This window comes from Meleagris gallopavo, chromosome 1, assembly GCF_905368555.1.
Source record: "Meleagris gallopavo chromosome 1, MGAL_WU_HG_1.1, whole genome shotgun sequence".
Classification (NCBI taxonomy): domain Eukaryota; kingdom Metazoa; phylum Chordata; class Aves; order Galliformes; family Phasianidae; genus Meleagris; species Meleagris gallopavo.
Window position 1 is genome coordinate 107704701 of NC_139404.1, and position 25221 is coordinate 107729921.

General features: G+C 40.5%; 1 protein-coding gene across 7 annotated transcripts in view; it reads left to right on the top strand.

Annotated features, from left to right (window-relative positions):
* Positions 1-15594, top strand: part of SLC37A1 (solute carrier family 37 member 1) — a 39180-nt gene extending 23586 nt beyond the window's left edge. For 5 of the 7 annotated variants that reach the window (XM_085209044.1, XM_085209034.1, XM_085209052.1 and 2 more), the window contains 10 exons: positions 1250-1381; positions 3097-3187; positions 4540-4602; positions 7372-7457; positions 8175-8223; positions 8742-8815; positions 9496-9574; positions 10087-10184; positions 12226-12278; positions 12909-15594. In XM_085209044.1, the coding sequence (XP_085065170.1) occupies positions 1250-1381; positions 3097-3187; positions 4540-4602; positions 7372-7457; positions 8175-8223; positions 8742-8815; positions 9496-9574; positions 10087-10184; positions 12226-12278; positions 12909-12924 (741 nt within the window). In that variant the 3' untranslated portion in view covers positions 12925-15594. The remainder of the gene's footprint in view (positions 1-1249; positions 1382-3096; positions 3188-4539; positions 4603-7371; positions 7458-8174; positions 8224-8741; positions 8816-9495; positions 9575-10086; positions 10185-12225; positions 12279-12908) is intronic. The other 2 variants (XM_085209059.1, XM_085209066.1) reach the window with 1 other exon arrangement.
* Positions 15595-25221: the final 9627 nt, after the last annotated feature.

Genomic DNA, 25221 nt, shown 5'->3' on the forward strand with positions numbered 1-25221 from the left:
ATGTTTTTATTAATTATTCAGCTACGTGCAATGCAGATATTCCATTTTGTTGGTAAAAGTTTCAAGTCTGAGTTACTAAATAAGTTATTTGGATTTCAGTCATTTTCACTGCCATTCACATTTAACCCTCTGTATTTGTGTAAGTTTCCTAGAACGATAGAATTGTTTGACTTGGAAGGAGCCTTTAAAGGTCAAAAGTACTGCATACGTAATGACATTTCATTTTATCTTTACTAAAATACAGCCAAATATATGTGAGGCTTAATTCTTCAGTAAGGCTTTATTCAAAAGCACAAGACTGGAAAGGAGGAAGACAGTACGTAGAATACGTTTATAACTTGTAGATGCATGCAGCTTGGTAAGCTTCTCCAAGAGCAGTGAAAGTGAGGGTAGCTAAAACCAGTTCTTTTTCTTACTTGGCAAAGAAGTACTATTAATAACTGATTTTTTTTCAGCTGTAAGATGTAAATTTCCAATTCTATTGTGAGTTCACTGTGGTTGATGGATAAAAATAAGCTGTGCTCGTGGCTAGACTGGGACAGCTTATTCGTGTTGGGTGATAACTCGCTCACTCGTATTTTTAGCAGCCAGTGGAACTATTATTAGAATAAAATCCTTCTTAGTGGTAAAAAAGAACTCAGAATTTAGTTCCTAGGCAACATTAGTTAACGTTAGGCTTTTCAAAATTTGTGGATTGCTCAAATGAGACAGAGGTGAAAAATCATTGCTTAACATTAAGAACTCACTGTCCATACCTCACTTGGAAAAATGGCCTGGCCTGTAATTTAATCAGTGAACAAGATTTTACAGAATCTGGAAAACAAGCTTGATATTAATACATAGAAAAGATAATAATTGGTTTTGTACAGAAATGTAGATTTTCAGTTGTAATTAGACCAACATTTAAGTAGCGGGACAATAAAAAGCTGGAAACTGTTTTTTTCCTTTAGGCCATATTATGATATGTAAGTTTTTTGCAACTTGAAATAAGCCACTGCAGAATGAAAACTTGATTCCATAAGTAAACAAGCAAGCATAAACAATCAGACTTATTTCACTCTGTTTTTCATATACACTATTTATCTATATCCTCTATATCCAAATCAAGATATTTAAAAAGTTATAACTATCTGTAATAAAATAGATACATTTATTTAAGAAGTTATTTTGGAATGATTTGCTAGTTTGATATGTGTTTTGATACATTGTTCTCTGCTTTTGTGTATGGTGCCGCTGGGGGGAACTGCAGGATTCAGAAATGCAGCATTTGCTTATTGACAGTGAAAATTCTATGACATCACAGAATTCCAACACTATGGGCACTGGGGAAGGCAGACATGGGACATCAGCTATCAGCTTCCTTGGTGCTTTGCGAATACCTGTGAGTATGTGTGCTGTTGTTGCCTGTTCCTGTAGGAATCAGGTTTTGCCTCCATGTTTCCATGAAGTTCTAGATGAAGTGGTAGACATCGCTAACTTTGCATCACAAGCTTTTGATTGGTGATTCTGGTGTACGTAGGCTGAAGCAGATTTTGATGCACAAGACACACATTTAGGCTCCAGTGTTGCTCTTTTTCAGCTTGTAACATGAAAGTTCACTGGTGTCAATTAGAGATATGTGTATTAGGAATGGAAGAGTGTAAGCATTTTTTAGAGTCAAAACTTTCTTCCATGGATTATGTTTTACACTTCTCAACATTGTTTTTTAAAGTTTTTATTTTAAAATCTCTTACATGGTTTGTATTGACAAGTTTGAGACAATCAAAGCATCAAGACAGCTGGTAAAAGAAAGGAAAAGAAATTTCTTGTAGTTCAGGAACAGTTGGTCTTGATTGTACTGTCAGCCTGAAGTCTGTCAGCTTCAATGCAATGCAGAAGTAATAAGAATTATACCTCAACTGATTTAGACCAGGTTTAAAGGTAGAGGGGGAAGTCCCCAGGACCCAACCACTGTATTCCTGCATCCTCTCACTCTATCAATCTGATCCTCTGTCTCAATTGTTTTTCCCGTGGCAAAGTGGAAAAAAATAGGTAGAAAAATTGCTTCTGGAGTTCTCTGCACCTCCTCAGTATTTTTCCTGCCATACAACTCTTTGTGAAGTAGAGCCAGCTACATATACGTTGTCCTTGCAATACACCATGCTAGGAATTTAGAAATGCCTGTCTTTAGCTAGAAGACATCAGTTTGAGGGGAAGGAAGATAGGTCAGTTTGACACTTTAGTTACAGGTCTGTGCAGAATCACAGAAACGCCGGGGTTGGAAAAGACCTACAAGATCATCCGGTCCAACCATCTACCTATCACCAGTAGTACTCACTAAACCATATCCCTCAACATAAAATCCAAAACACCTTCCTTGAACACCTCCAGGGTCGGTGACTCCACCACCTCCCTGGGCAGCCCATTCCAGTGCTCAACCACTCTTTCATAAAAGTAGTATTTCCTAAATCTCCCCTGGTGCAGCTTGAAGCCATTCCCTCTGGTCCTATCACCGGTTACACGAGAGAAGAGGCCGACCCCCAGCTCACTACAACCTCCCTTCAGGTAGTTACAGAGAACAAGTAACTATACCTTCTATATATCCAGCAAGAAAGGAGATTGAATAAATTAGTACTTGAAATAGGCATCTGTCATGTCTATGATTTGTTCTTGCTACTTAGTAATTTGAGCTGTGTCATACCAGTTAACTGCCTGTTTTTTAAAGAGTGTGACAATAAGGGAGAGGTCTTAGAGCCATCTGAAAGATAGATGCAAGTAACATAAAAGTATATTCAATTCTCTGGAATATGATTGCACCTTGCATAGAAAGTCTCTAAATTAGGAAAATAAGTGCAGCTGTCCAAATGGTATCTGATCCTTCCTGTTTATTTTAGTGTTCTCTCTATTCAGTTCAGTGTAATTAAGAGAATGTGTATAAGCAGAATACTGTAGTCTGCTCTGATTGTAAGCTTTCTTTTGTCAAGGGAAAAATGTCTTTTGGGAATTCTTGAGAAAAAATGTGTAAAATGCTTCTTTGAAATATTTCTGTAATGGTCTTTGAAAGTAGATAATAACCATTATCAAGATACTGACTTCCTATTTCCTTTGTTTTCTTAGGGAGTCATAGAGTTTTCCCTATGCCTTTTGTTTGCAAAGCTTGTGAGCTATACTTTTCTCTTCTGGCTTCCCCTCTATATCACAAATGTAGGTAAGTATCACAGTAAGGGGAAACAGAATTATGACTATGAAGCGTCTAGAAATATGGGCTTAATAAATAAGAGAGTAAACATTACTGCTTCTGAAGTAGGCTGTCTGCTAGAGTAGCAGGAGGGTTGTAAGGCACCAACTGACATATTTCTCATTGAATTCAGTATTATGAGAAGACATTAAAAAAAAAAAAAAAAGAAAGAAAGTGGATTGTCTTCAACAATTCCAACCTTTAATGCTGTGGCTCTTGCAAACCCATTCTTTAAATGTGCTTTGAATTACCAAAGTGCAAAACTACTAAAATGCAAACAAACTTCTTTATCTGTTCACTAGTGCTGTTTTTCACTGCAGAGTGCAGAGGAAGGAGTTCTCTCTAGACAGAGAGTTCTTGTGAGTGATGATGTGACCTTTAAATCCCCAGCTAACAAAAAAGCATTGTTGGCTGAGTCTAGCAGTAGCAGACAGTGGAGCGAGACAAGTTTAACAACCCATGAAAACACACTCAGCTGGAAATACTATAGCTAACGGCTGTTGTGTGGACTCCCAAGTAACCAGTGCTACCTTGAAAGCAGCTGCCTGGTAATAGAAGATATTTATCAACAGTCCTCCAATCTGTGCTGTAGCAGATTTATTGTTGGTGAGGTTATGGTAGTGCCATTGACACCACTGCTGTAGCACATGCTGCTCTTTCAAGTGTATTGCAGAAGCTTTTAAAAAATATATCAAAGGAGTTTAGAAATTTAGCTGCTTTTGAAATGCTGCATTTAACACAATGGAACTTAAGTTGCCAGACTTCCTGATAAGCTTCTGGAAATCTGACTTAGTAGTACATGAATAACTAGACTAAATGTAAATATATGCCAACACTGGTCTTCGCTGTCAATAACAGAGAGTGGACTTGAGGAAATCATTTGTCTCTTCATAGTCTACAGAAACTGCACAGCAAGTGCTGTGCTGAGCACGTGGCCAGCCATCTAATGATGAATATTACTTGACATGTGATGGAAGCCCCCCAGGATGAGGCTCTGTAAGTGATCCAAGTGTATGCTAATTGTTATTTTAGAGCCAAGAGCCTCACTTAGGAACACTCATTAGATCATAAGACTATGGCTGTTCACAAATTAGAATATTGTTAAGCCAAACTTTAACAGTCAACAGCTCTATTGATCAGACTTTATAACTGAAGCATTAAAATGTCTTCCCTTGGGTGTAATAATATCCAAAGGACTGTGTTGCTGAGTGACTGATTATGATACCCATCACGTGACTGTACTGAGATATCTGCTTTTCATTGTCTGGAAATGAAGAAAATGGTTTTGATTATTTTTGTTTTTGTTTTGTAATTGTCACCAGAGCACCTTGATGCCAAAAGAGCTGGGGATCTTTCTACACTGTTTGATGTGGGTGGAATCTTTGGTAAGTTTGAACATCAGTATTTCGTCTTCATTCAGACCAGCTTAGCAGAAACAGTGGTGTACACAGCTAATGTATATTAGTGGTCTTCTACCTTATATCCCCTGAAGTAGAGTGGCAGTAAGGTACTAAATAGAGAGATAGATCAGACATTAAAATCCTTGTTAAGTATCTTCACTTGAACAAATCAGGGAGACAGTAGTGTTGTCCATCACAGACTGGGCCAAATACTATGAAATTTTTTAGCTACATTGTGCATAATAGATGTTCTATGCACCTATGAGCTGATCTGCTTCAAACACACTGGAGTACTGGCAACCTGGACTGATTTTTTTTTTTTTTCTTCTTTTTTTTTAATAACCTCTTCAACTACTGTAAAAAGCAAATTCTTAGGATGTGCAGTGATGTGGTATAGGCCATGTGAGCTGGATATCTCCATGTGTTTGTTACTACTTATGTCAGATTGATTTCTTAAATATAGTACAAAATGAAGGAATGATGCATCAGTCCTTCCCCAGAGATCAAGAGTATGTAATCACACTCTGACAAATTGACAAGGCTGAACTATGGTATCCCTGCTAAGCACAAATTGATATTTTCATTAATTATTCAGCTGTGTGCAATGCAGACATTCCATTTTGTTGGTAAAAGTTCCAAGTCTGAGTGATTATCCTGAGTTAGTATCACTGAGTTACTGATTTCAGTCACTTTCACTGCCACATTTATCACTCTATTTTAAATAAGCTTCGTAGAATGATAGAATCATTGAATTGTTGGAAGGAACCTTTAGAAATTGTCTATTTCAACTCTGTGCTATGGACAGGGACACCAACAGCTTCATCAGGTGGCTCAGAGCACCCTTGAGCATGATCTTGAATGTTCCCAAGGATGAGGCATCCACCATCTGTCTGGGCAACCTGGGCCAGTGTTTCACCACTCTTACTGTAAAAAAAAAAGTTCAGAGCAACCTGTTAGAAATGAGCAGTGTTCTACCTCAGACAGCCCTGGTTAGGTTTGCTGTGGGATTTGTGCAAGAGACATCTTGTAAGACACTAAAGATACATCTTCCATTGATTTTTTTTAAATTATTATTATTTTTAATATTAATAGCTGGTAGTTTGCATTGCTACTGTTAAAATAGTTCAAGTTCTGAAATTGTTCCAGTAATTCAGAAGATAAATGGTGCTGCTGCTGGAATAACTAATGTGCCATAAGGTAGTTTTACAGTGCCAAGCTAGATTTCCCGTGATATTTTTTCCATTCTGCTTCATGCAGGAGCAGGGTCTCCTATAAATCCTGCATCCTATCTACCAGCTCAGTACAAGTGTTTAGGATACTGCATGGTAGCTTCTCAGATTTTAAGTGCCCACATGGTTCCTTGGTGTCTTCTCCTAAATAGCGTTCCTTCTTGGTGAGATCATAGTAGTACCACTGACACCACTGTTCTTTCATGTATTTCAGAAGCTTTAAAAAAAAAAAATACCAGATGCTCTTGACTGTGAATCTTTGTCACTTCCTTGTCAAAGTGTGTTCATTTCTTCTCTCTAGCATAGCTGAACTATCCCTGCTGTACAGTTGTGTATTTTTTGTGGACGCAACAGTGAATGGCCACATGTTTTTGTTCATGATGTCTCATATAAAATGAAGTTGGGAAATTATACTTATCATAGGGATGAGATTATTCCTTCATAACTTGTGAGGACACCATTGAATGATTAAATATTTACTGCAGTCAATATTTACTGCAGTCAGACCATATAGTTCCCAAATAAGTAAGCACCATCTCAATTTCCCTCTGGTTTATGTGTACCCTCTCCCACACACCCTGTAGTACCCTTAGGAAAATTAGCATATGATCATGTGAGGTATGTTGCAGTTTCTGTCACGCTTGTGCTAAATGTTACCTCTGCTTATTACATCCTAGGCAGCCGAAGCAAGAGTTAGTGGTACCTTGGGGATACGAATGACTTCTTTCAGCTTTGTCTCATTCCACCCAGAATGCAAGGTTAACAGGGTGCCCTGTGCTATTTCAAACTGGCATTTACATTTAGATTTGAGTGTGATGTAGACACTCGGAAGATAGGCAGCTGGGAAGGGAGAGGCAGGAATGTGGAGAATCCAAAAAACTTCTTTTTTTCTCCCTGCACCAAGTTGTCTTTACATCATTTTGACAACTCTTTCCCTTGGGCCTTCAAACTCGCATCTGCCACATACTCCAATTAGTACTTCTGTGTGTGATCATTGGGAAATACAAGATGAAGGGAAAACTAAAGAGCATGGAGCGACTGCGTGGAGTGAAAAACAAGTATTTCATTTGCCCCGGGATCTAAAACAGCTCATTTCCACTGCTAACGTGACATGGACAGGGCACACTACAGCTGAGTACTGTTGCATGTGAGGAGTTCAGGGACCAGCGCCTAGCTGGGGTGCAGGCAGAGTGAGAGCATGTGGACACCTGTTGCAAAGGCATTTTGTGTTCAAAAGCAGCAGAACTATAACTTCTAAGTTTTTCTTCAGTCTCTGTTCCACCTTCATCCCTGCCGTCTTGGAAATTCAGTTGGAATAACCAATGAGTCAGTTATCTTCTGAGTCAAACCTGGATGAGTAGTAAGGATATCACCAAGTGCCAGTTATCAGTTCTGTAATCTGTGTTGCTGTGTTTAACTGCAGAAAAAGTCTATATATTGTTTTAATCTTAGTTGAGCTTCATTAAGTGTAACTGATGCCTGTTGTGTAAAACGTACAGTGTTACATGCCTGTCTCTTCTTTCAGGTGGAATTTTGGCAGGCCTGATTTCAGACAGGCTAGAGAAGAGAGCATCGACCTGTGGAATGATGTTATTGCTTGCAGCACCCACAGTAAGAATTAGCCCTTCTTTTACAGCTGTGGCTGGGTCTTTGACAGCACTCCTTAGGAAGTTCTGCAACAACGTCTTCTAAGTTAGACATAGAATTCAGACCAGGCAATAAGTGAAAGAAGTTGAGCATGTGAGAAAGTATAGATTTGGACCACCTTTACTAAGCAGTCATACCAGTGTAATCCATTGCTTGTTATTTCTTGTGTCTTATATCTCATGAAGAAAAGCAGCAGTAGAAGTACTAAGCAGAGAGCTAAGTTGGACATTGAAAACCTTGCATAGTTTATCACTCTTTTAAAATTGATGTGCAATTCTTAGCCAGAATTTTAGTTGCTCAAAGACTGAAATTACTGTGCTCTAACTGAAAACTGGCAGCTGGACATGTGAAGTGAATTTTTTTGATGTATGTTTTGATTCTTTCGTGAATTCTTCTGTGCTGCACTGAAGCTGACACTTTGAGAGTTTAAAGTTGAGTGGTCTCGTCACATAGCCCTTTCGTCTGACAAGACACATGAGGAAATAGGAGCATAGCCCTTATCATCTCCCTCATCCGTTCCACCAAGCAACCATCCTGCTGTGATCTAAAAGGGTTATTTTAAACCTCAGATGCCAGAACTATCCTTCACCTGATGCCTAAGATATTTGTAGTTAACGTGGGGGAAGTGGGCATCACTGCAGATGTTGATATTATAGCACGTGTGTTTTTTCATTTTTGCAGTTGTACATGTTCAGTACAGTCAGTAAAATGGGCCTTGAGGCTACTGTAGGTGAGTATTTCTAAATTGTTGTATGCCTCACTTCATATGAAGTTTTCATTTATGATCCTTTGTTCTGCTTAGCTCTTTATTTTCCTTTTTATTTTTTTCCTTGAGAGGAGGAAGTATGGAATGAAACTCCTTAGACTATGCCTTGAAGGCTTTTTGTGCAATAAAGAGAAGGAATACAAACTAAATAACTGGTGGTATGAGTTACGTAATGGGGATTCGGTTAACAAATCATTAGTTCGTGTCAGTTAATTGTAACTAACTGTTAGTTGAGCTAACAGTGACTTAGGTAAGATCATTAGCCTTTATTATGAGGTTTTATTTCTATAATAATGCCTGTGCATTGTATTATCTGCATTATTTGCCTGTAACAAATATCAGAAATGTTTAAAGACTACTTGTAGTGCTTTTGAAAGCAATTTCACTCATACAGGCTGATTATGTTCATGTCTTTCTGTTTGTTGTTACAGTTAAGTCTTTCGGGCAACTCATGTTTTCTGTTTTTGTCTAACTTGCAACAGTGATGCTGCTTATCAGTGGTGCCCTGGTGAATGGCCCTTATGCATTGATTACTACTGCTGTCTCTGCTGACTTGGTGAGTTTGGCTTCCCCTCTGTTTCCACCTTTGTAGCTTTGACCTTCAGAGAGCGCCATTTGACTTCTGCAGGATTATCAGAAGGGGCTGCACTGTCCTAAAGCAAGGTGATAAAGAGATGCTTAAGCTGTGTTGGACTCAGACACTGAGATTGTTTTAGAGTTCATACATTAGTATGGAATAGTCTCCTGCCTGTGAGACGCTTCTAAATTATTCTTCCATAGTAACAAGATTAACCAAGAATTGTAGGTGACGGTCCAAAGTGGACGTAAAAGTTGCATGCAAGGCCAAGTCTCTGTACAGGCTTCTCTCTACCCTTTTTTATACTTTGCATCTTTGAATGAAGGAAAGGGCTATATTTGTGTGAGAGAGAAGCTGGAGATTTAATTCTCATCAGTATAGAAAGCTATGCCTGGTACTTATTTGTCCATGCTACTATTTGAACTTGCAGTTGGTTAAGGCCTGTTGCTCATGAATGCCACCTGAGACCAAAGGTACCCTAGTATTCATTAGCTAAGAGTTTGAAGATTGCTTTCAAAGGCACTGGTTTCTTAAGGTACCAAGTGAGAGTCCAGCTTCACAATGTACATCTAACATGGAGAGATATAGACTAGATACTATTGCAGAATCTTTTTCTGAGTTCGACTCAGGATGATTTTAAGCAGTATTTGTCACTTTAGGGTACCCATAAAAGCCTGAAAGGGAATGCAAGAGCCTTGTCCACAGTAACAGCAATCATCGATGGAACAGGATCTGTAGGTAAGCAAGAGCTTGGCTGTGGTAGGTTAAAACAGAAGATTTTTGAGAAGCTATGCTCTGTCCAGATTTTGTCCAGACTAGGTATAGTTTTGGAATTGAGAGGAAGAGCAAACCTAGTGTTCAGCATCACAAATGTTCCCATGTTTGAGGGAGGGTGAAGTTAAAAAGTAGATGCCATGGGGCTGTTTCTGAGATCAGTGATTACTTGTGACTTCTGCACTGGTGTGTAGAAGGGAGAATGGAGTGGGATTTGTCTTGATGTGGAATAGGCATATTTTTAGCCAAAGAATGACATTTCTCTAACTTCTAGTCTTCCAGCTTCCCCTGTGTTAGGTTCCCTATTGGCTTGCAGCTATATCAGTTACATTTTGAGCTTTCTGGGATGTTTTAGAACATCAGGTAATACTGAGTTAGCTAAGTTGAGAAATTGATAATCTGTCTCAGAACAGCTATCTTTCAGCATAATAAAACTTGAATTGCATCATTCTGACACTATCAATACTATATGTTAGGTGCAGCTTTGGGGCCTCTCTTGGCTGGTCTCATTTCACCATCTGGTTGGAACAATGTGTTTTACATGCTCATGGTAGCAGATGGGTGTGCCTTGCTGGTAAGTCTAAAAGTACTTCTTGCCTGCTGTGTATTTTCTTTATGCTAAACTGTTTATCTTAAAATGCATGTTTTCCTTTTGCAAATGCAGTGCTTTGTTGTCTAAGGAACATCCAATTGTATAGGAGATTTTCAATAAAAGAGCAAAGTAGCTTGTTTTGAAACTTTCATTTAATTGTAATCAGAAGTGCGAATTAGTTTTGATGCACTTCAATTTGTGAACAATTACACATCTGTTAATTGCTGGCTGAGCAGATTACAGCAGGCAAAATTGTAAGTGAACCTTCACATTTAAAGCTAGAAGATGCCTTAGATTCCACTCACAGAAGAATTACTTCTATTTTCTTTAAAACTGGTTTACTGGAGCAGTAAAAACTGTTTGGCTGTGTTGCTGTGTCACCAGAATCACCAAGATCATGAAACTGTTGAAAGTTAATACATTACATTCTCCAGGTGGGCCCTAAAATTGCTGTGCTGGGTTAAACAAAAAATGACTTCCTTGGTTTTGACAGTAACCAGGAGTAGATGTTAGGCCAAAGGAGTGTGACATGCATGGTTACTTGAAACAAAGTATATCCTTTTCTATTTTTTATTTTTCTCCTCCTCTCTTGTTTGAGATTCTGTGGGCTGGATAGGAAGATCTGATAAGGTGTCTTTTTTCCTTAACTTGCACTACTTTGCTTTAAAGACCAAAGAAGAGACAAGATGAGGCGAGAAGAGTCTTTGAAGTCAGCCTTGCTGTAGCCACATCTAGGTTAACCTATAGGTTATGTTTCTGTGTTTGCCACGGACTTCCCTAGCAGGCATTTGTACCAACTTGGCCTGTTCTCATAGAATGCTGCCAGTCATGTCCTCATGACTCTGCCACTGAGATATCCTGAAGCATTGCTTGCTTATGCTGTCCTTTTGAAGTCCTGAATGGAAATCTCATGAACGGGTGGAATGACTGTGAAGCACTTCAGAACTGCACCTTCCTCTGTACTGGCTGTGCCCAGACAAAACCCCTTGTCTGCATGGTATCTCACTGAGCTCTATACTTCTGCAGAAAGACCAGTTGAGTGCATCAAACACTCTTTCCTGAGACAAGAAAAGCAGGTAGCACTGTTGTGAGTTGGGATGGAAGCTTTCTTTCTAAACTGAAGTTAAGCCCAAAACATTGAACTATTTTTTTTCTACGTCAGATGTTTGGAAATTAATTAAATTAGATATACTAATAGTTTAAGTATGTTCCCTTTTTTTGGTAACTCCTGCATCCACTGTCATTTTCTGTACAGCATATAGATGCCTGCATTCAACTTCTGTTTCTTCAAAGATACCTGGAGAGGAGTTGGTCTCATGCATGATATTCAGTTCCACCATGATGGGCTACTCATACCTCTGAAATATTAGGTCTAGCATCTTAAAACACCACTACTTATATTATTGAAGAAAATTCTTTTTGTAACAGTGAGACTGAGGATACAGAAATCTATAAGAGTGAGGAACCCTAGAGGTTCTCATCCTATCTTTAATATATGTGGGAATCCTCAAATTTTGTTTGTAGAATCACGTTCCTAGAGGCTGCCTCAATTAGTACACCTTTTAAAATGCATTTGAAAGCCCTGATACTATGTATGCAAGTAAATGTGGCTGATGTTGCTCGTCATTGTGTGATTAAAGTTTTTCACACAAGCTTGTTTTCAGATTAGCAGCTAAAATAATTTTAATCTCCAACATTTCCATTTCCATTTTCTTTTTGAAGTCTTGGGTTCCCTCTGCTGGATTCTTTTATGTCTGCTGATAAAGTAACTGGAAAGCTGTTCTGTTTTTTACACAGAAATTGATCTCTCAACTGTGAAAAAGAAATACTTTTTGTTTTATGTTCAGTGTGAAAACTCATTTTCCAAACATTAATTAAGGATCTGTATTTTTTTTTTTAATGGTTTCAGCATTACAGAGTAATGTTTCAGCTAGAGAACTCTGAATAACAGTGTGCAGCTTGTTGTGAAATTTTGTTGATATATCTGTATGGGTAGTAACAAAGACATTGTCTCTTTTTACAGTTCTTACTCCATCTTATTCAGAAGGAACTAAGGTGTAATGCAGATCATACCCTGTAAGTGTTACATACATTTGTTGCTCTTAAATAACAATTTAAAAACAGATTACAAAGATATTGCCCCTTAATACCTAAGTGTAGACAAAACATATTAAGGTTTTCTGTATGTCCATTTGTCGTTTTCTGTTTTGCTTCAAAAGAATAATCTTGTCTTAATGTTTTTAATCATTAACTTTCTTCTTTAGGACATCTTGTTTTGAAAAGTGCCTGAAAACCGATTTTTCTTTTTTTTGCAAAGTTTCTCAGTTATGGTTTGTTGGGTTTTTTTCCCCCAAATATGTAATCTCTCTGGTTTCCATCATCATGGAGCATGCAGGTGGGGAATGAGAAGTCAGGTAGCTTCTTGCTCTGTGTTGTTCAGTAGTTTCAAATGTAGCTTTTTCTAAAAAGTCTGTCTCCTTGAAGGAAAAAGTGACTGGAATTAGAGTGTTGTGAATTGAGAAAGAAAATCCAGTGAATTAATAGGGTTACACTTGTCTAAGCAAAATCTTAATTTGGCCATTGGCTGTTTTGCAACAGTGAAATAGAAGAGGAAAATAAATACATAGCAAGGATTGTGGATCCTGCATTTTGGCTGTTTATATCTCACACCTAAACTTTTCCTGCCTGGTTGCTGTTCTTTCCCAGGTTTAAGGAACACTGAGTTGAGAGACCGGATTTGGAACAAGGACTGCGTTAGTGACCAGAGCCTCTTCCCTGAAAGAAACCTTAATGGAATGTGTTACTCTATTCGTAAGAGGTTCTGTTCGGTGAAGAATTTTGCACGTTTACTGGAAGTAATTTGAGAAATGCAACTGGTAAATCCCTGAAGCTCTTATTTTTGCACATGAATAAGTACCTCAGGATGGCAACTATTCATCAGATGAAGAGACAGGAACTTTGGGAAGCTTTGAGCAGATTGCCTCAACTGAGCCAAAGAGAAATACCAAGTGCCTTTTTTATTTCTTTTGATAGGATGTTTTTAATGAAAATGCTATACTGTGTATCTTCTAAAAACAAGTCAAAAGTGGAGCAGAAGGAGGTTGAAATCATAACAGACAGCCTGGCAGTGAAATGTCCCCTTGCTGGTGAGCAAAGTATCCCGTACGTCATCTTGTGCATCACTGTGACTGAGGGCATCACTTTGTAGAGAATAATACCATCTGGTTTTTAATATGCACTGCTGTTAGTATTTTGAAGCTGCTCAGACAATGATAACCTCAGCATATTATTAGTTTTTAACTACAGCACAAATTCTAATCCCAAGGACAACACCCAACCTTGTGGTAAGTGATGAAATAGAATTTATAGTTGCAGTGTACCGTGGTTAGAAGTTTTCACAAACTATTTAGGTGGGTGCTATTCTGCAGTTAGGATTGTGTAAAAATTAGTCCTAAGCATCAAAAAGTAGATTATGAGTCAGAATTTCCAGTGCGGGACTCAAATCATTTTCAGGGCATTCTAGTAAAATGATTGTGGAAATGTCACATCATTATTGTGCTGCTCCTCTAGGCTGGGTTGAAATGAGAGATTGTTCCTTTTGAGGGGGCAGAGAAAAGAATGCTGCCATACCTTTGAATTACTGGATTGAAAAAATGAGCTGCTGTAGTGCTCAGTGCCACAGTGATCTCTGTTGGGTACTTGCTTATTTCAGCAGTGTCATTTATATTTGGAAGTCTTTGACATATCAAAGCCTTAATAACCAGAAATCTCTTTCACATGGCTAATTTAAAGTGGCTTTGAATTTCAGATTCAGAGCCAGAATACTTGTCTATAAGAAAAAGTGGTAGGTTGTAAAAGAACATTTCGGTAACAAGTGTTACCCAGCAAACAGACAATTCAATGTCTTCTAAACATATCATTTCTTCATACAGGTATCTCCCTAGCAAAATAGATGTTTCTGTGATCTTTTTTTTAAAGATGTACAAAGTATAAAGGAATTTTTTTTGTATGAAGTGTTTCTACTTTGATTGTGAAGATTAGGTAATTTAAGCTGTGTATTGTTCATAACTGTATTTATTAAAGCTGTAGGGACATGTCCTGTTCTGAACTGTGCTCTAAGTTTTGTGAAACAATGCAGTGATCTTTATACTTGATTAACAAAACAGCACTCTAAAATAACCCTGCAAAATGTAAAGAAATGTCTCATCAGCTGCTGATATTCTGTTCCATGTGTTGGCACAATACTTGATTTCCAGGGCAGTTTTGTAATTTTTTAATCTCCGATGAGTTACTTCCCTGGTTTAGTTCAGCGTGTGTTTTCTGCTTAACTTGAATGTTGTGCTCATATTAAACTGTTTTGCTGAACAGAGGCACAGAGAAGATTTTGGCCCCACAGAGGCTCATAGCAGGTGCCAGAATCCTTGCAGGTGAATGCTGTACAGTCTCAGAAGCTGTAGTTCCCTAGCTGAATGGTTAGCTGCACGCCTTTTGTGTAAAGCTGTTGAGGCCAGCGGGGATGCTCAGCCTGCCCTCGCAAACACATGCTGCAGTTGGGCCTTAGGCTGTAGTTAAATGTAGCAGAATTCTGCTGCAGATCTGAGGAATCATTTGTGAGGAAAAATAACATTGCAATTCCAAAAGAGCTGCGCTGGCATGATTTTCAAGACCTGTGTGAGAAGGGAGGGATGGAGGACTTCCTTAGCTGAAGATGCCCATCCTTTCCCCCCAGAAGGGCTGCAGAGCTGTGTTGCTAGTTTGTCAAAATGATTTATACTCTTAAACTCTGCTGCACTCAGATTTTGAGGGGTTGTTCCCCATGGGCTGAAGTCTGAAGTTAAAATGCTTTCAGTTGTATTGAACAGTTATACGTTGTAAAGATGTGGAAGCGTGGATTCTGTGTTTTACTTGATGGGGCTGCTGTTATTTATTTATTTATTTGAATAGCTTTTGTACCGAAGTGACTTGGACGTGGGATTATGACAATATAGGAGGTGCTGGCTGAGTCCTTCCTTCCATTGATCACAGGAGGTAATTGGGACTCTCGCTGCCGTGGTGGCTCTTTCCTTGCTTAACGAGCAGTGTTTCAGTTCCCCCCCAAGCAGTGAATGTGTTGGATGATAAGATGAAGATGACTGCTCTTTTGTAACCACCCCAGGGGTCCCTAAAAAGTGAGCAAACTGTTTTGTTATTATTGGGTGTTAATATTCATTACTCTGGAAATGAACAAAACTGACAAAATGTTGTATATAGAAACATGAGTGACTGATAGGTAGAACTGAATTTGAATAAGACTACAGGGTTTGGGTTTTGTGTTTTTTTTTTTAATGCTGGTTATTCTCGATTTTTATCTATATAACTTCTGTGTTGAATAAAAACGTGTTCTGCTTTAAAATTTGATATGGTCATTATTTCATCTTTTACATCTCCATGAAGGAATACTTCATTTATTGTTTTGGAGGATAGGCATCTCTGCTGAGACAGCACTTCTGTCTCGTGTGGGTAATGGAAAGGGTTTGTTGAGAGAACAAACCAGAACATTTTGCTTTGAAAACAATACCCTGCTCAACTCAAACAGGTAATTACTTTTTTTTTCATGATGGGATTGTGGGTTGTACAACATCATAGTTGTGATCAGCTGCATTAGATATTCTGCCTCCTCCTTTTTGTCTCATAGGGAAGGAGGACACTCAGCTGACTCAGAGACCGAACCCCGCTCCTACAGCATAGCTTGAAGGTGCCTTTTTTGTTGTCCTCAATTTATAAGGAATTTAAATGGAAAAGCTTTGGCTTTTTATCTCTAATAATCTTGAACACCTATGGTCTTTAATCCATTTAGTGCAGTGATATAATATCCATACTCACAGGTGTACTGGGATAAAACTGCTTAGAAAGGAAAACAATTCTAGTTGGAAAAAAGTGTCTGGGAGGTTTTGGACAAAATTTATCATCAGAATGTGTCCAAAGTGCTTCTAGGAATAGGCAAATAGTAGCTTGAGCTTCTTGGTATAAGAAGGAAGACTCGGGAAGTTTCTCTTCTGCCTCATCTGGAGCAGGAGCCTCCACCAGTGTAGCTGCACTCTCATGAGCCAGCTGTTGGTGGGGATGTGGCATTGGAGGTTTGTCTCCTTGTGCATAGGAAGGGTTTATAGGGTGGGAAAATGATAAAATAGCTAGTGACAAAGTGATATTCACAGATCAATTTGAGACTTTATAAATAGCTAGGGAGGAAGGTGTGGTATATTCACAGAGCACTTTGAGATTTCTCTTGCCTTTAAGTTAAACTGCTAGCCTACGCCATGTGCTAAGATGATACATTTCTTCCCATATATTCTGCCAGATACAAAATTCCAAAAAGGATTTTGCCATCCAGTTCTGGAAGTTACTGCATGTTTTCTTTGATAATATCCTTGGAATGGTAATGAGAATCCTTCATTTGTGTTCATGCCACTGTCACACTACCTCCGACTTAGACAGCATTTACACTTGGGAATCCATTCAGTTGCTGCTGATGGGTTTCTCCAGTGATGGATGTGTGGAGTTGTTTGCATGAAAAGTGCTGCTCTAGGTTATGTAGGCGTAATGGGGTATAAAAGAAATCAGAGTACGTTTAGAGCAGTTGGAGGCTGACTGTTCTTCACACAGAATTCAGTTGAGAAAGATTGTTCACAGTCTGATGAAATTATTAGGCCTTGATTCAGTGATGGCGGTAGTCTCTGGTTGGACTGAAATTTTATGGCCTGCATATTATATGGGGGGTTAGATTAGATCATGCAATGATTTCTTCTAGGTTTGAAGTTTATCTGATAGGCTGTTCTTGTTGCTGAGTTTTCTGCTCCCAGCAAATCCATTTTGATTTTTTTTATATTCTCTGCTAAACTAACAGTGCCGTAGTTATGGACTGTTCTTCCACTCACAGACTTCTGTGCCTGCAAGGTGACTGCAGGCACAGGGCTCTGTTTCTTTTCCTGGGAGCTTTGCATCTCAGTGCTGTGGGGCACTGGAAACCTTGAACTACATTCTCTCTCATGCAATCTTAAAAATGTGACTGCCATCCTTACCCAGGAGTGTACCGGGCAGATAAGTGTTGAAGGTCTCCCTCGATGCTGCACTGAACTAGAAGGTTCTGTGCTTGAGTGCAGCATTCACTGTGAATTTTTTAATCCAGTGAGAAATGGAAAATGTTTAAGCTCTCCTTCCATAAGTGGAACTCACACTGCAACTTCATGTTATAAAGGACTGTTTGAGTGTAAGTGGATCTATCCTGTGCCATGTATAAGGGTACATACACGAACATCTGCAGAATATCTCTGTTTGTGGCTGTTAGATAACTATCCAGATGTAAATAAGCCTTATTTATTTATTTATTTTCCTGGAGAGGTATCACAGAATCATAGAATTGCCTGATTGGGAGGGACCTCAAGGATCATGAATCTCCAACCCCGCCATCACATGCAGGGCTACAGCCTCCACATTTAATACTAGACCAGGCTGTCCATTGCCCCAGTCCAACCTGGCCAGGGATGGGACATCCACAACCTCTCTGGGCAGCCTGTGCCAGCACCTTACCACTCTCACAGTAAAGAAATAGATATTTCTGCATGTCACAGAATTTAAGGGGAAAAAAAAAGGAGTAATCAAGTATGCATTAGTGTAAATAGAGACAAAGGACAAGGAAAAAATGACGGTTGCTAGAAATCAGTGATAAAAGCAAAAGGCTGGCATCAAACACTGAATACCTATTGCCTAAAAATAGTTGTTTCCTGTGCTTCTGTTAATAGTAAGAAAACTCCAAATTACACAGAGAAAGTGTATTGTGGGTGAAATGTTGCTGTGGGAGCAGGGAACCATATAGTGGTTGGTCATTCTGCATCTCTAGGAATCACCATGTCCCCACTGCAATAACAGATTGTGTGCACGGATAGGAAGAAGCCAAGGAGAGATGAGAACAAGTGAGACATTGAGATTGTGTTCCACTGCCTCCACAGAAGACTGCAGCCAAGAGCTTGTCCAGATGTCATTTGAAAGAGAGCAATGTACTTTGCCTATGAAATGCTACCTACAGATTGAAAAAAGAAAATGCAAACACAGAATCTTGGAAGTCCATTTTGAATAAGTGTGGGCATGTCCCCATGGAGCCCAATCTGAATTTCTTCCATCATCTTTAGGTTGCTGTGGTTATGCGAGCCTTGCTTCAAAAGCAAATGTCAAAGAATCCTTCTTACTCTGTTATTTGTGTTTACTTATCATCACACTAGCTGATTTCTCCAGTTCTAATCATATACCTAGTGTGTCTTTAAAAGAAAATGAACTAAAACGTACATCTCGTTTTTCCTTACCCCCCGAGATCAATTCCTTGCGTAAGCCTGGCTCAGAGTTGGTAGGGTTTCTCCCAAGGTTGTGGGGTGCAGATTTCATATTTGTTTGGAAATTGTGTTGGTTTTTTTTTTTTTTTTGTGGTCTGAGATCTGTGACCGCATTAATTTTTCTTTGTTTGTTTCTAAGAAAGATTCACAGAAGGCAGAACCTTAGAAGGATTATGTTGGACAGATGAAGTATGGCAGAGTTGAGGTACAGTAAGTTGTCCACCTTTTCTAACTTATTGCTTTAGCAATTATACTCACAGGCTGCAGTGAATATCTAGTACCTTCAGACATTGTTTCTAGGATGTTATTCTCCTTTCACTTGTACAACTCAGAAGAAAACATTTGAAGAATCCAGTAATCTTATTTATGTCCTTGCCATCTCAGACACTGTAGTTTTTAAGTTTATCTGGTACCCAAATCCTTAACAGGTGGCCTGAATTTCTCAGGTTATTCAGAAAGCAGCAGCAGCTCACTGAGGTCAGAACTCAAAGCAGCAGCCTGAGTTCATATGCTAAATCAAGAGGGTTACAGCTACATTTGTGTATATATATACATGAGTTGCAGCACAAATAGGGATCAAGCTGAAAGAGAGCTGGACTTCACTTCCCAGGGGATATGGAGATTCTGGCTCAAAAAAAAAAAAAAAAAAAAAAAAAAAAAGTGTTCAATAACTACCGAATTTTCGCTATTTTGTTTCTGTGATACGAAGTGTAGTTGGTACGTACTGCACAGAGCAGCCAATAACATCCAGGCTAAACTTAAAGTGGGTTTCTTCTGCCTCCTCTACCAAACACAATGCTGTTATTTCTGCTGCAGAGGACAGCATATTATATTTGAGTCTGAGTCATTCAATTTGCCGCAGGCCACGTGAGACTTTAGCTTAATAAGTACAGCAGGTTCTGAAGCTATTATTAAATCACTCCTATCATCTGGTAGGAAACATCTGAACATTGTGTCATTCCGTGACAGAATCTGCATGTTTGGTTTTCCACTGGTACATGGGGCTAATAACCATGTAATGGAGGGGTGCCGCTTAGCTGTCGCTGTTGGGAGTCTTGGTAAAGCTTCTTCCCCTTCTCCTCTGGCTGCAGCTTTCTAGTTATATGAAAGGAACAAAACATCTAGCAGGAGAATAGAAGAGCTCTCAAAATCTTATTATGTGCATGTTCTCTATCCCTAATAGAAGAAAGTGAGATGCAGGGTCCTCTGTGCTGGGCGGCAATTGCTCCATCGAAGCATGGGCACATACAGCTTGGTGCCAGCATCCTCTTTTCTCTCTTGGATGTTAAGGAAGTTTGCCTGTTTGCTTTGCACTGAGGAGAGCATATTAGCACAGCTGGCCAGCATGTCTGCATGCAAGATGTAGTTGCATAAAGTAACGAAATAAAGCGAGAAGCCTTCTGTTTTCCTTGCTCTGATATTTACATTGGCAGGTCTCAAAAGTGGGGTCACCAGCACAGAAATGTGAGATGGGGCTGAGTGATCAATGTGATGCCTAAGAATGTGTGTTTTACTGACTGATATCTGTGCTAGAGCTGTTTGGCAATCTGACTTCTCAGATGCTCCATTGTCAAGCAAATTATGGGGACTCTGACCCAGGCTCTAAATTTCAGTAAATACTTACTTGAGGGGAATTAAATCCCTCTCTAGCGAAGCACCTAACAGTGATGAATCCATTAAATTCCTTGACCACTTGGAACAAAGCTAACGTCTCATTCTCAGGATGATTTTCCCAGCACTGTCATTTGAAGTAAGACCTCTCAGTAGGATGGTTGATGTAAGCTGTTCAGTAGCAGGGAAAAGAGATCTCCTGCATCTGCCTGCTTGAAATCCACTAATAGAATAATGCATCTGTCGAATCAATATCTAAATCTCATTCCTGTGTGTCACCAGAAAGGAAATGTTATTCCTCAGCACAGGCTGATTCCTATACACTGTTTTTTCAGAATAGCCAGACCCATGAAAGCAGATAAAATGAATGACTAGCAACCCAGTACGTTCACCTACGCATCCCTTCTGTGTTGTTTCTCTGCTGTCTCTGTTTTCCAGGCATAGTTGAAATTGCCCATGTAAATGTGTTCTGCTGAGAACAACAACAGTAAACAACCCTATGATCAACTGTATCACTACTCTTATTTTTTATGCCAAAAAAAGGATTCAATAAGCACTCCAGCTCTGCATGATTTTCTAGCAATTTTCTTATTCTGTGACATGAGGCTGTTTTCCAGCAAGTTTGGCCCCAAAATTCTCTCATGAATGTTCAGTTCTCTGAGAATCAAATTCTGGGTCTGTTTGGAGTATGCAACCTTTTCTGCCTCTGCCCTTCAGGTATCTCAGCTTCCTCCAACAGGTGATGCCTTCCGTGGGGAGGTGCTGGATAGCTGTGGCTGGGCATGGATGCCAGAGGCAGAAAGTTTTCACACAATGATCCGTGGTGATGGGTTTTGTGTCTCTGGAGGGCTCAGCTGAGCTTACATTCAACAACATTTACAGCATGAAGTGAGCCAGTTGCTGAAGCTGGCCAACTCTCGAGTAACTATGCCAAATGAAGCACAGCACAGATGCACACAGAGAGCTGTGAGAAGAGTGGGCAGTTCTGTTGAGGTGTAGTGGAATTTCCTAACCTTGTAAGAGGTTCAGATGTCCTCACGGACATCTCAATGAAAACTGCTCTGAATAATGCTCAAAAATGCAAGCACAGCTAGAAATAGATGGCTATGTTTTGCATGTTGCAATATGATACTACAGCAGGCTATCGAATCACAGAATATCCTGTGTTGGAAGGGATCCATAAGGATCTTTGAGTCCAACTCCTGGCTCCACACAAGAACACCCAAAATCAAACCCTATCACTGAAAGCACTGTTCAGATGTTTCTTGAACTCCAGCACTGGGGGCCGTGCCCACAGCCCTGGGCAGGCCATTCCACACCCACCACCCCCTGGTACAGCCCCTTTCGCTAACCCCCAGCAGCCCCTCCCCTGACACAGCTCCATGCCGGGCCTTCGGGCCCTGTTGCTAGCACCAGAGGGCAGCAGTGCTGGGCCTGGTGACCCCAGGTGCGGTTGTTCCTTTGGCTCCAGGGCACGCTGCTGGCGAAGGTACAACTTGCCATCAGCCAGAACCCCCAGGTTCCTTTCCATGGGGCTTCTCTACAGCCTCTGGCCCCCAGTCAGTACATATGTGTAAGGTTGCCCCTGGTCCTAGGTGCAGCACTTACTCTTGTTGAGCTGTGTGTGACTGATGATTACCCAGCCCTCCAGTTTGTTCAGGTCTCTCTGCAAGGCCTCTCCACCCTCAGTGGAGTCAACACCTCCTCCCAATGTAGTGCTGTCTGCAGATTTACTTAGCATACCTTCAAATTCTTTATCCAGATCATTGATGAATGTGTTGAAGAGAACTGGTCCTAAAATGGAGTCCTGTGGAACCCCACTAGTGTCTGACTGCCAGCTTGGTGTAGCCCCATTGAATGTAACCCTTTGAGCCCGACCCATCAGCTCACCTATCACTTTGTGCTTCTGTCCAGAAGAGTACTTTGAGAAACAATATCAAGAGCTCTGCTTAAATACCAAAAGATTACATCAACTGACTTCCATTGTTCAGGTAGGTGAGTAACCCTGTCGTAAAAGGAAATTAAGTTCATTAAACAGGACTTTCCCCTTGTGAACCTGTGTTGGCTATGACTAATGACTGCATTGTCTTTCAAGTGTTTTTCAATAACTCCAGGAATAATCTTCTCCATAATTTTACCAGGCACTGAAGGGGGACTGACAGGCCTATAATAGTCAGGGTTTTCTTTCTTACACTTCTTGAAAAATGGGACAACTTGTGCCGGTTGACTGAAGCAATAGTTAATTTATGGTAACCGGCACACATCTCACCTGGACATGTGAGACACCCAGACACATTTGTACACAGCAGTGTTCAAGCAAACCAAGCTGGCTTCTGAGAAGCAGCTCTTTAGACACAGGCATGCTTTGCCAAATACAGCTCCAATCTTGGTTGCTTGCTCCATGAACATGATGGTGTTGGGTTGGAGGAGGAGAGGGGATGTGCAGAAGATAAATAAAAGCAGACCAAATGCACCACTTTATTAAGTGATGTGTTGCCTTTGGCTTTCCCCCTAGCAAATGCAAAAGATAAGTTCTCATAGGCTCCAAAGCAAGCAAGACTTGGCTTCTCTGCAGAAATCATATAAGTAATTCTGTCTCTGTAGCTTTTCTTCTGCTCACTAACAGCATTCCTTGAGCAGTGGGATGAAGGAGAGCAGGGTTGTACTGGTGGCAGGAGAGGCAAATGGGAAACTGTGTGGAAACTGAGCCCCTGAGATGAAATGGGACAAAGGAAAGAGCATGGAGCACTCATGGCCAAGGTGAAGGTACAGGGCAGGTAGCAGGGAGCACTGCTCAGGGGATATGGTGAGGGAATGAGCAGCAAGAGAAAGTGCAAAAAACAGAAGTGCAGGTAAAAGGAGTGGAGCTGAAAAGCAGAGCCAGCTACAATTTTGTTCACTTTTTAATGGAGGGCTGCTGGGTTTTTGTTATTTTTCTGTATGCCTAGAAAGTTTCTTCTCAATTTCTTGTCAGAAAACTTATTTGCTGCCTGTGAGAGGTTTGTGCTTCTCTTTTGAGACAGTGACTGACAGCCAACAGTGCATTTTCATCAAACACTTGGGCAGAGGGAGAGAATCAGAGAGGAAGAAACCTTCCCATTCGATGTCCAGATTGTGTGGAAGTGGCTGAAGATGAGAGGATAAGAATTTAAAAACAAAGATTAAAAAAATCCAAAGTGAATCCAGTGAAAAACACTCAAAGGAGAAGGATAAAGAGAGGAGGGAAAGGGGAGAGAGTGAAAAAGTAGGACAGAACTGTATCTGTGTTACAGAATATCCAGCCACTAATGAAGCCTCTCTGGGAGAAGTTTCCTAATAAAAGCCAGCAGCTCCGAGCTGTTAGGGATGGCAGTAGACTGCTGATGATCCCTGAGCTGCTCTTCTGGCAGCGTACAAATAACCAGTGTCCCTGCGCAGAAAAGAGAAAGTTGATCTTGTTGTTCAGTGGTAACTCTTGGCAAAACCTGATTTCCCTCACTGGCTGCTGATCAGTCCAGGGTTGTGCAATTTGTAGTGCCCATGGTCTGTTTCTAGGGACACTGGCCACACAGTTGTGAAAAGACAGAGTGACTGTTGCCTTGGCCTCTGAGCCCCAGCCTGAGCAGGGCTGCTCCTCCAACAAGAATGGTGCTGCTAAGGGAGCCTTATCATTCTGACACGGTTGAGGAAGCCGTGTTCATGGCACACATGTCAGGACCTCAGGACATCTATTTACTGTTACACAAGAGCGTGGGTAGCACACTGGCCTGGAGGTGAAAAGCAGCAATGAGCTCTGATGACTCCCAGAGGCAGGACAAGGGGTGGAGAGGCTGACCACTGCCTGCCCCGGGGATGTGCAGAAGGCATACCCAAACCCTGCATGTCGTCACTAACCTAGGATTAACCCAGGAGACAGGAGGAGGGCTTGGAAGGTGGTGTCCCTTGTCCCCTGTGTCACTGCAACTCTTCCTGAACCTAAAACCTGGATATAGTCTCCATGGTTCCTGGCAGCTGGACCTAAAACCTGGATATAGTCTCCATGGTTCCTGGCAGCTGCACAGATGGCCTTGGACACCCTGCCCTTGTGCCTGGAGGCTGGATGGGGTCTTTGGAGACCACGCATACTAAGTCCTTGTCTGTGCATGATGTAGGAAGGGAAACACTGCCTTGAGCTGTTTTCCCTTACCTCTTGCAGTATCTTGAACTTCAGCGTTCATATCTCAACACAAATGTTGCTGGTCTCGGGGCTTTCTTAGGACCATCTGTACGAGCAGGGGCTCAGGAAGAGGAGGGAGTGTGGGATGAGACACAGCACTGTGGTGCAAACCAAGAAGGAAGGTGCATGGGACAGAACCAAATGGAACAGGGTGAAAGGATGGTGAAATACACTGACCAAAACACAACTGTTTTTGTGTGAGGCCTGCCATCCATTCCATAAGATGCTTCCATTTCATTTTCTATAATACGTCAGTGCTGCCCTTTCTCCTGACCATATCATCAATTGTATGCTATTTACTGTTTTCCTCAGGAACTGGAGCCTTATTATGGTGTGAAAATCCCAGCTCAATTTTGTTCCTTGGTGAACATCTCTGGCTTTCAAACTTGTAGAGGAAAGCTCACCTACATGACCTGGATGAACAAGCAAATTCAAAAAAACAGAGACAAGTAAAAAGAAAGCTCAGAAATGTGTTATTTGAAAGTAGATACTAATGATTTCTCGTCTAATCTTCTGACTTGCTTTGGTCATGACCTGTGGCTTTCAGAAATGTTGATGATGCTAATGGAGGGATGTATAATGGGTGATTGTCTAGGTAACGCTCCCAGGGAACGGTGTCACTGAATTCAATCTAGTTTCAGAAACTGCAAAAGTGTTTTAAATGTCCTTATTTCATACAGCTTTCAGCTTTCTGCTATAGCAGGTCAGAAAATTTTCAGTGCTGCCTGGGTCCATGAAGTCTTTGTCATCTTTTTCACATTGAATCTGTGGCTCTTTTCTGGCCTCCCACACTAAAAGATAAGACATTTAATCTCTTGTGTGGAGAAAATACAATGGACTTCTGCCCATT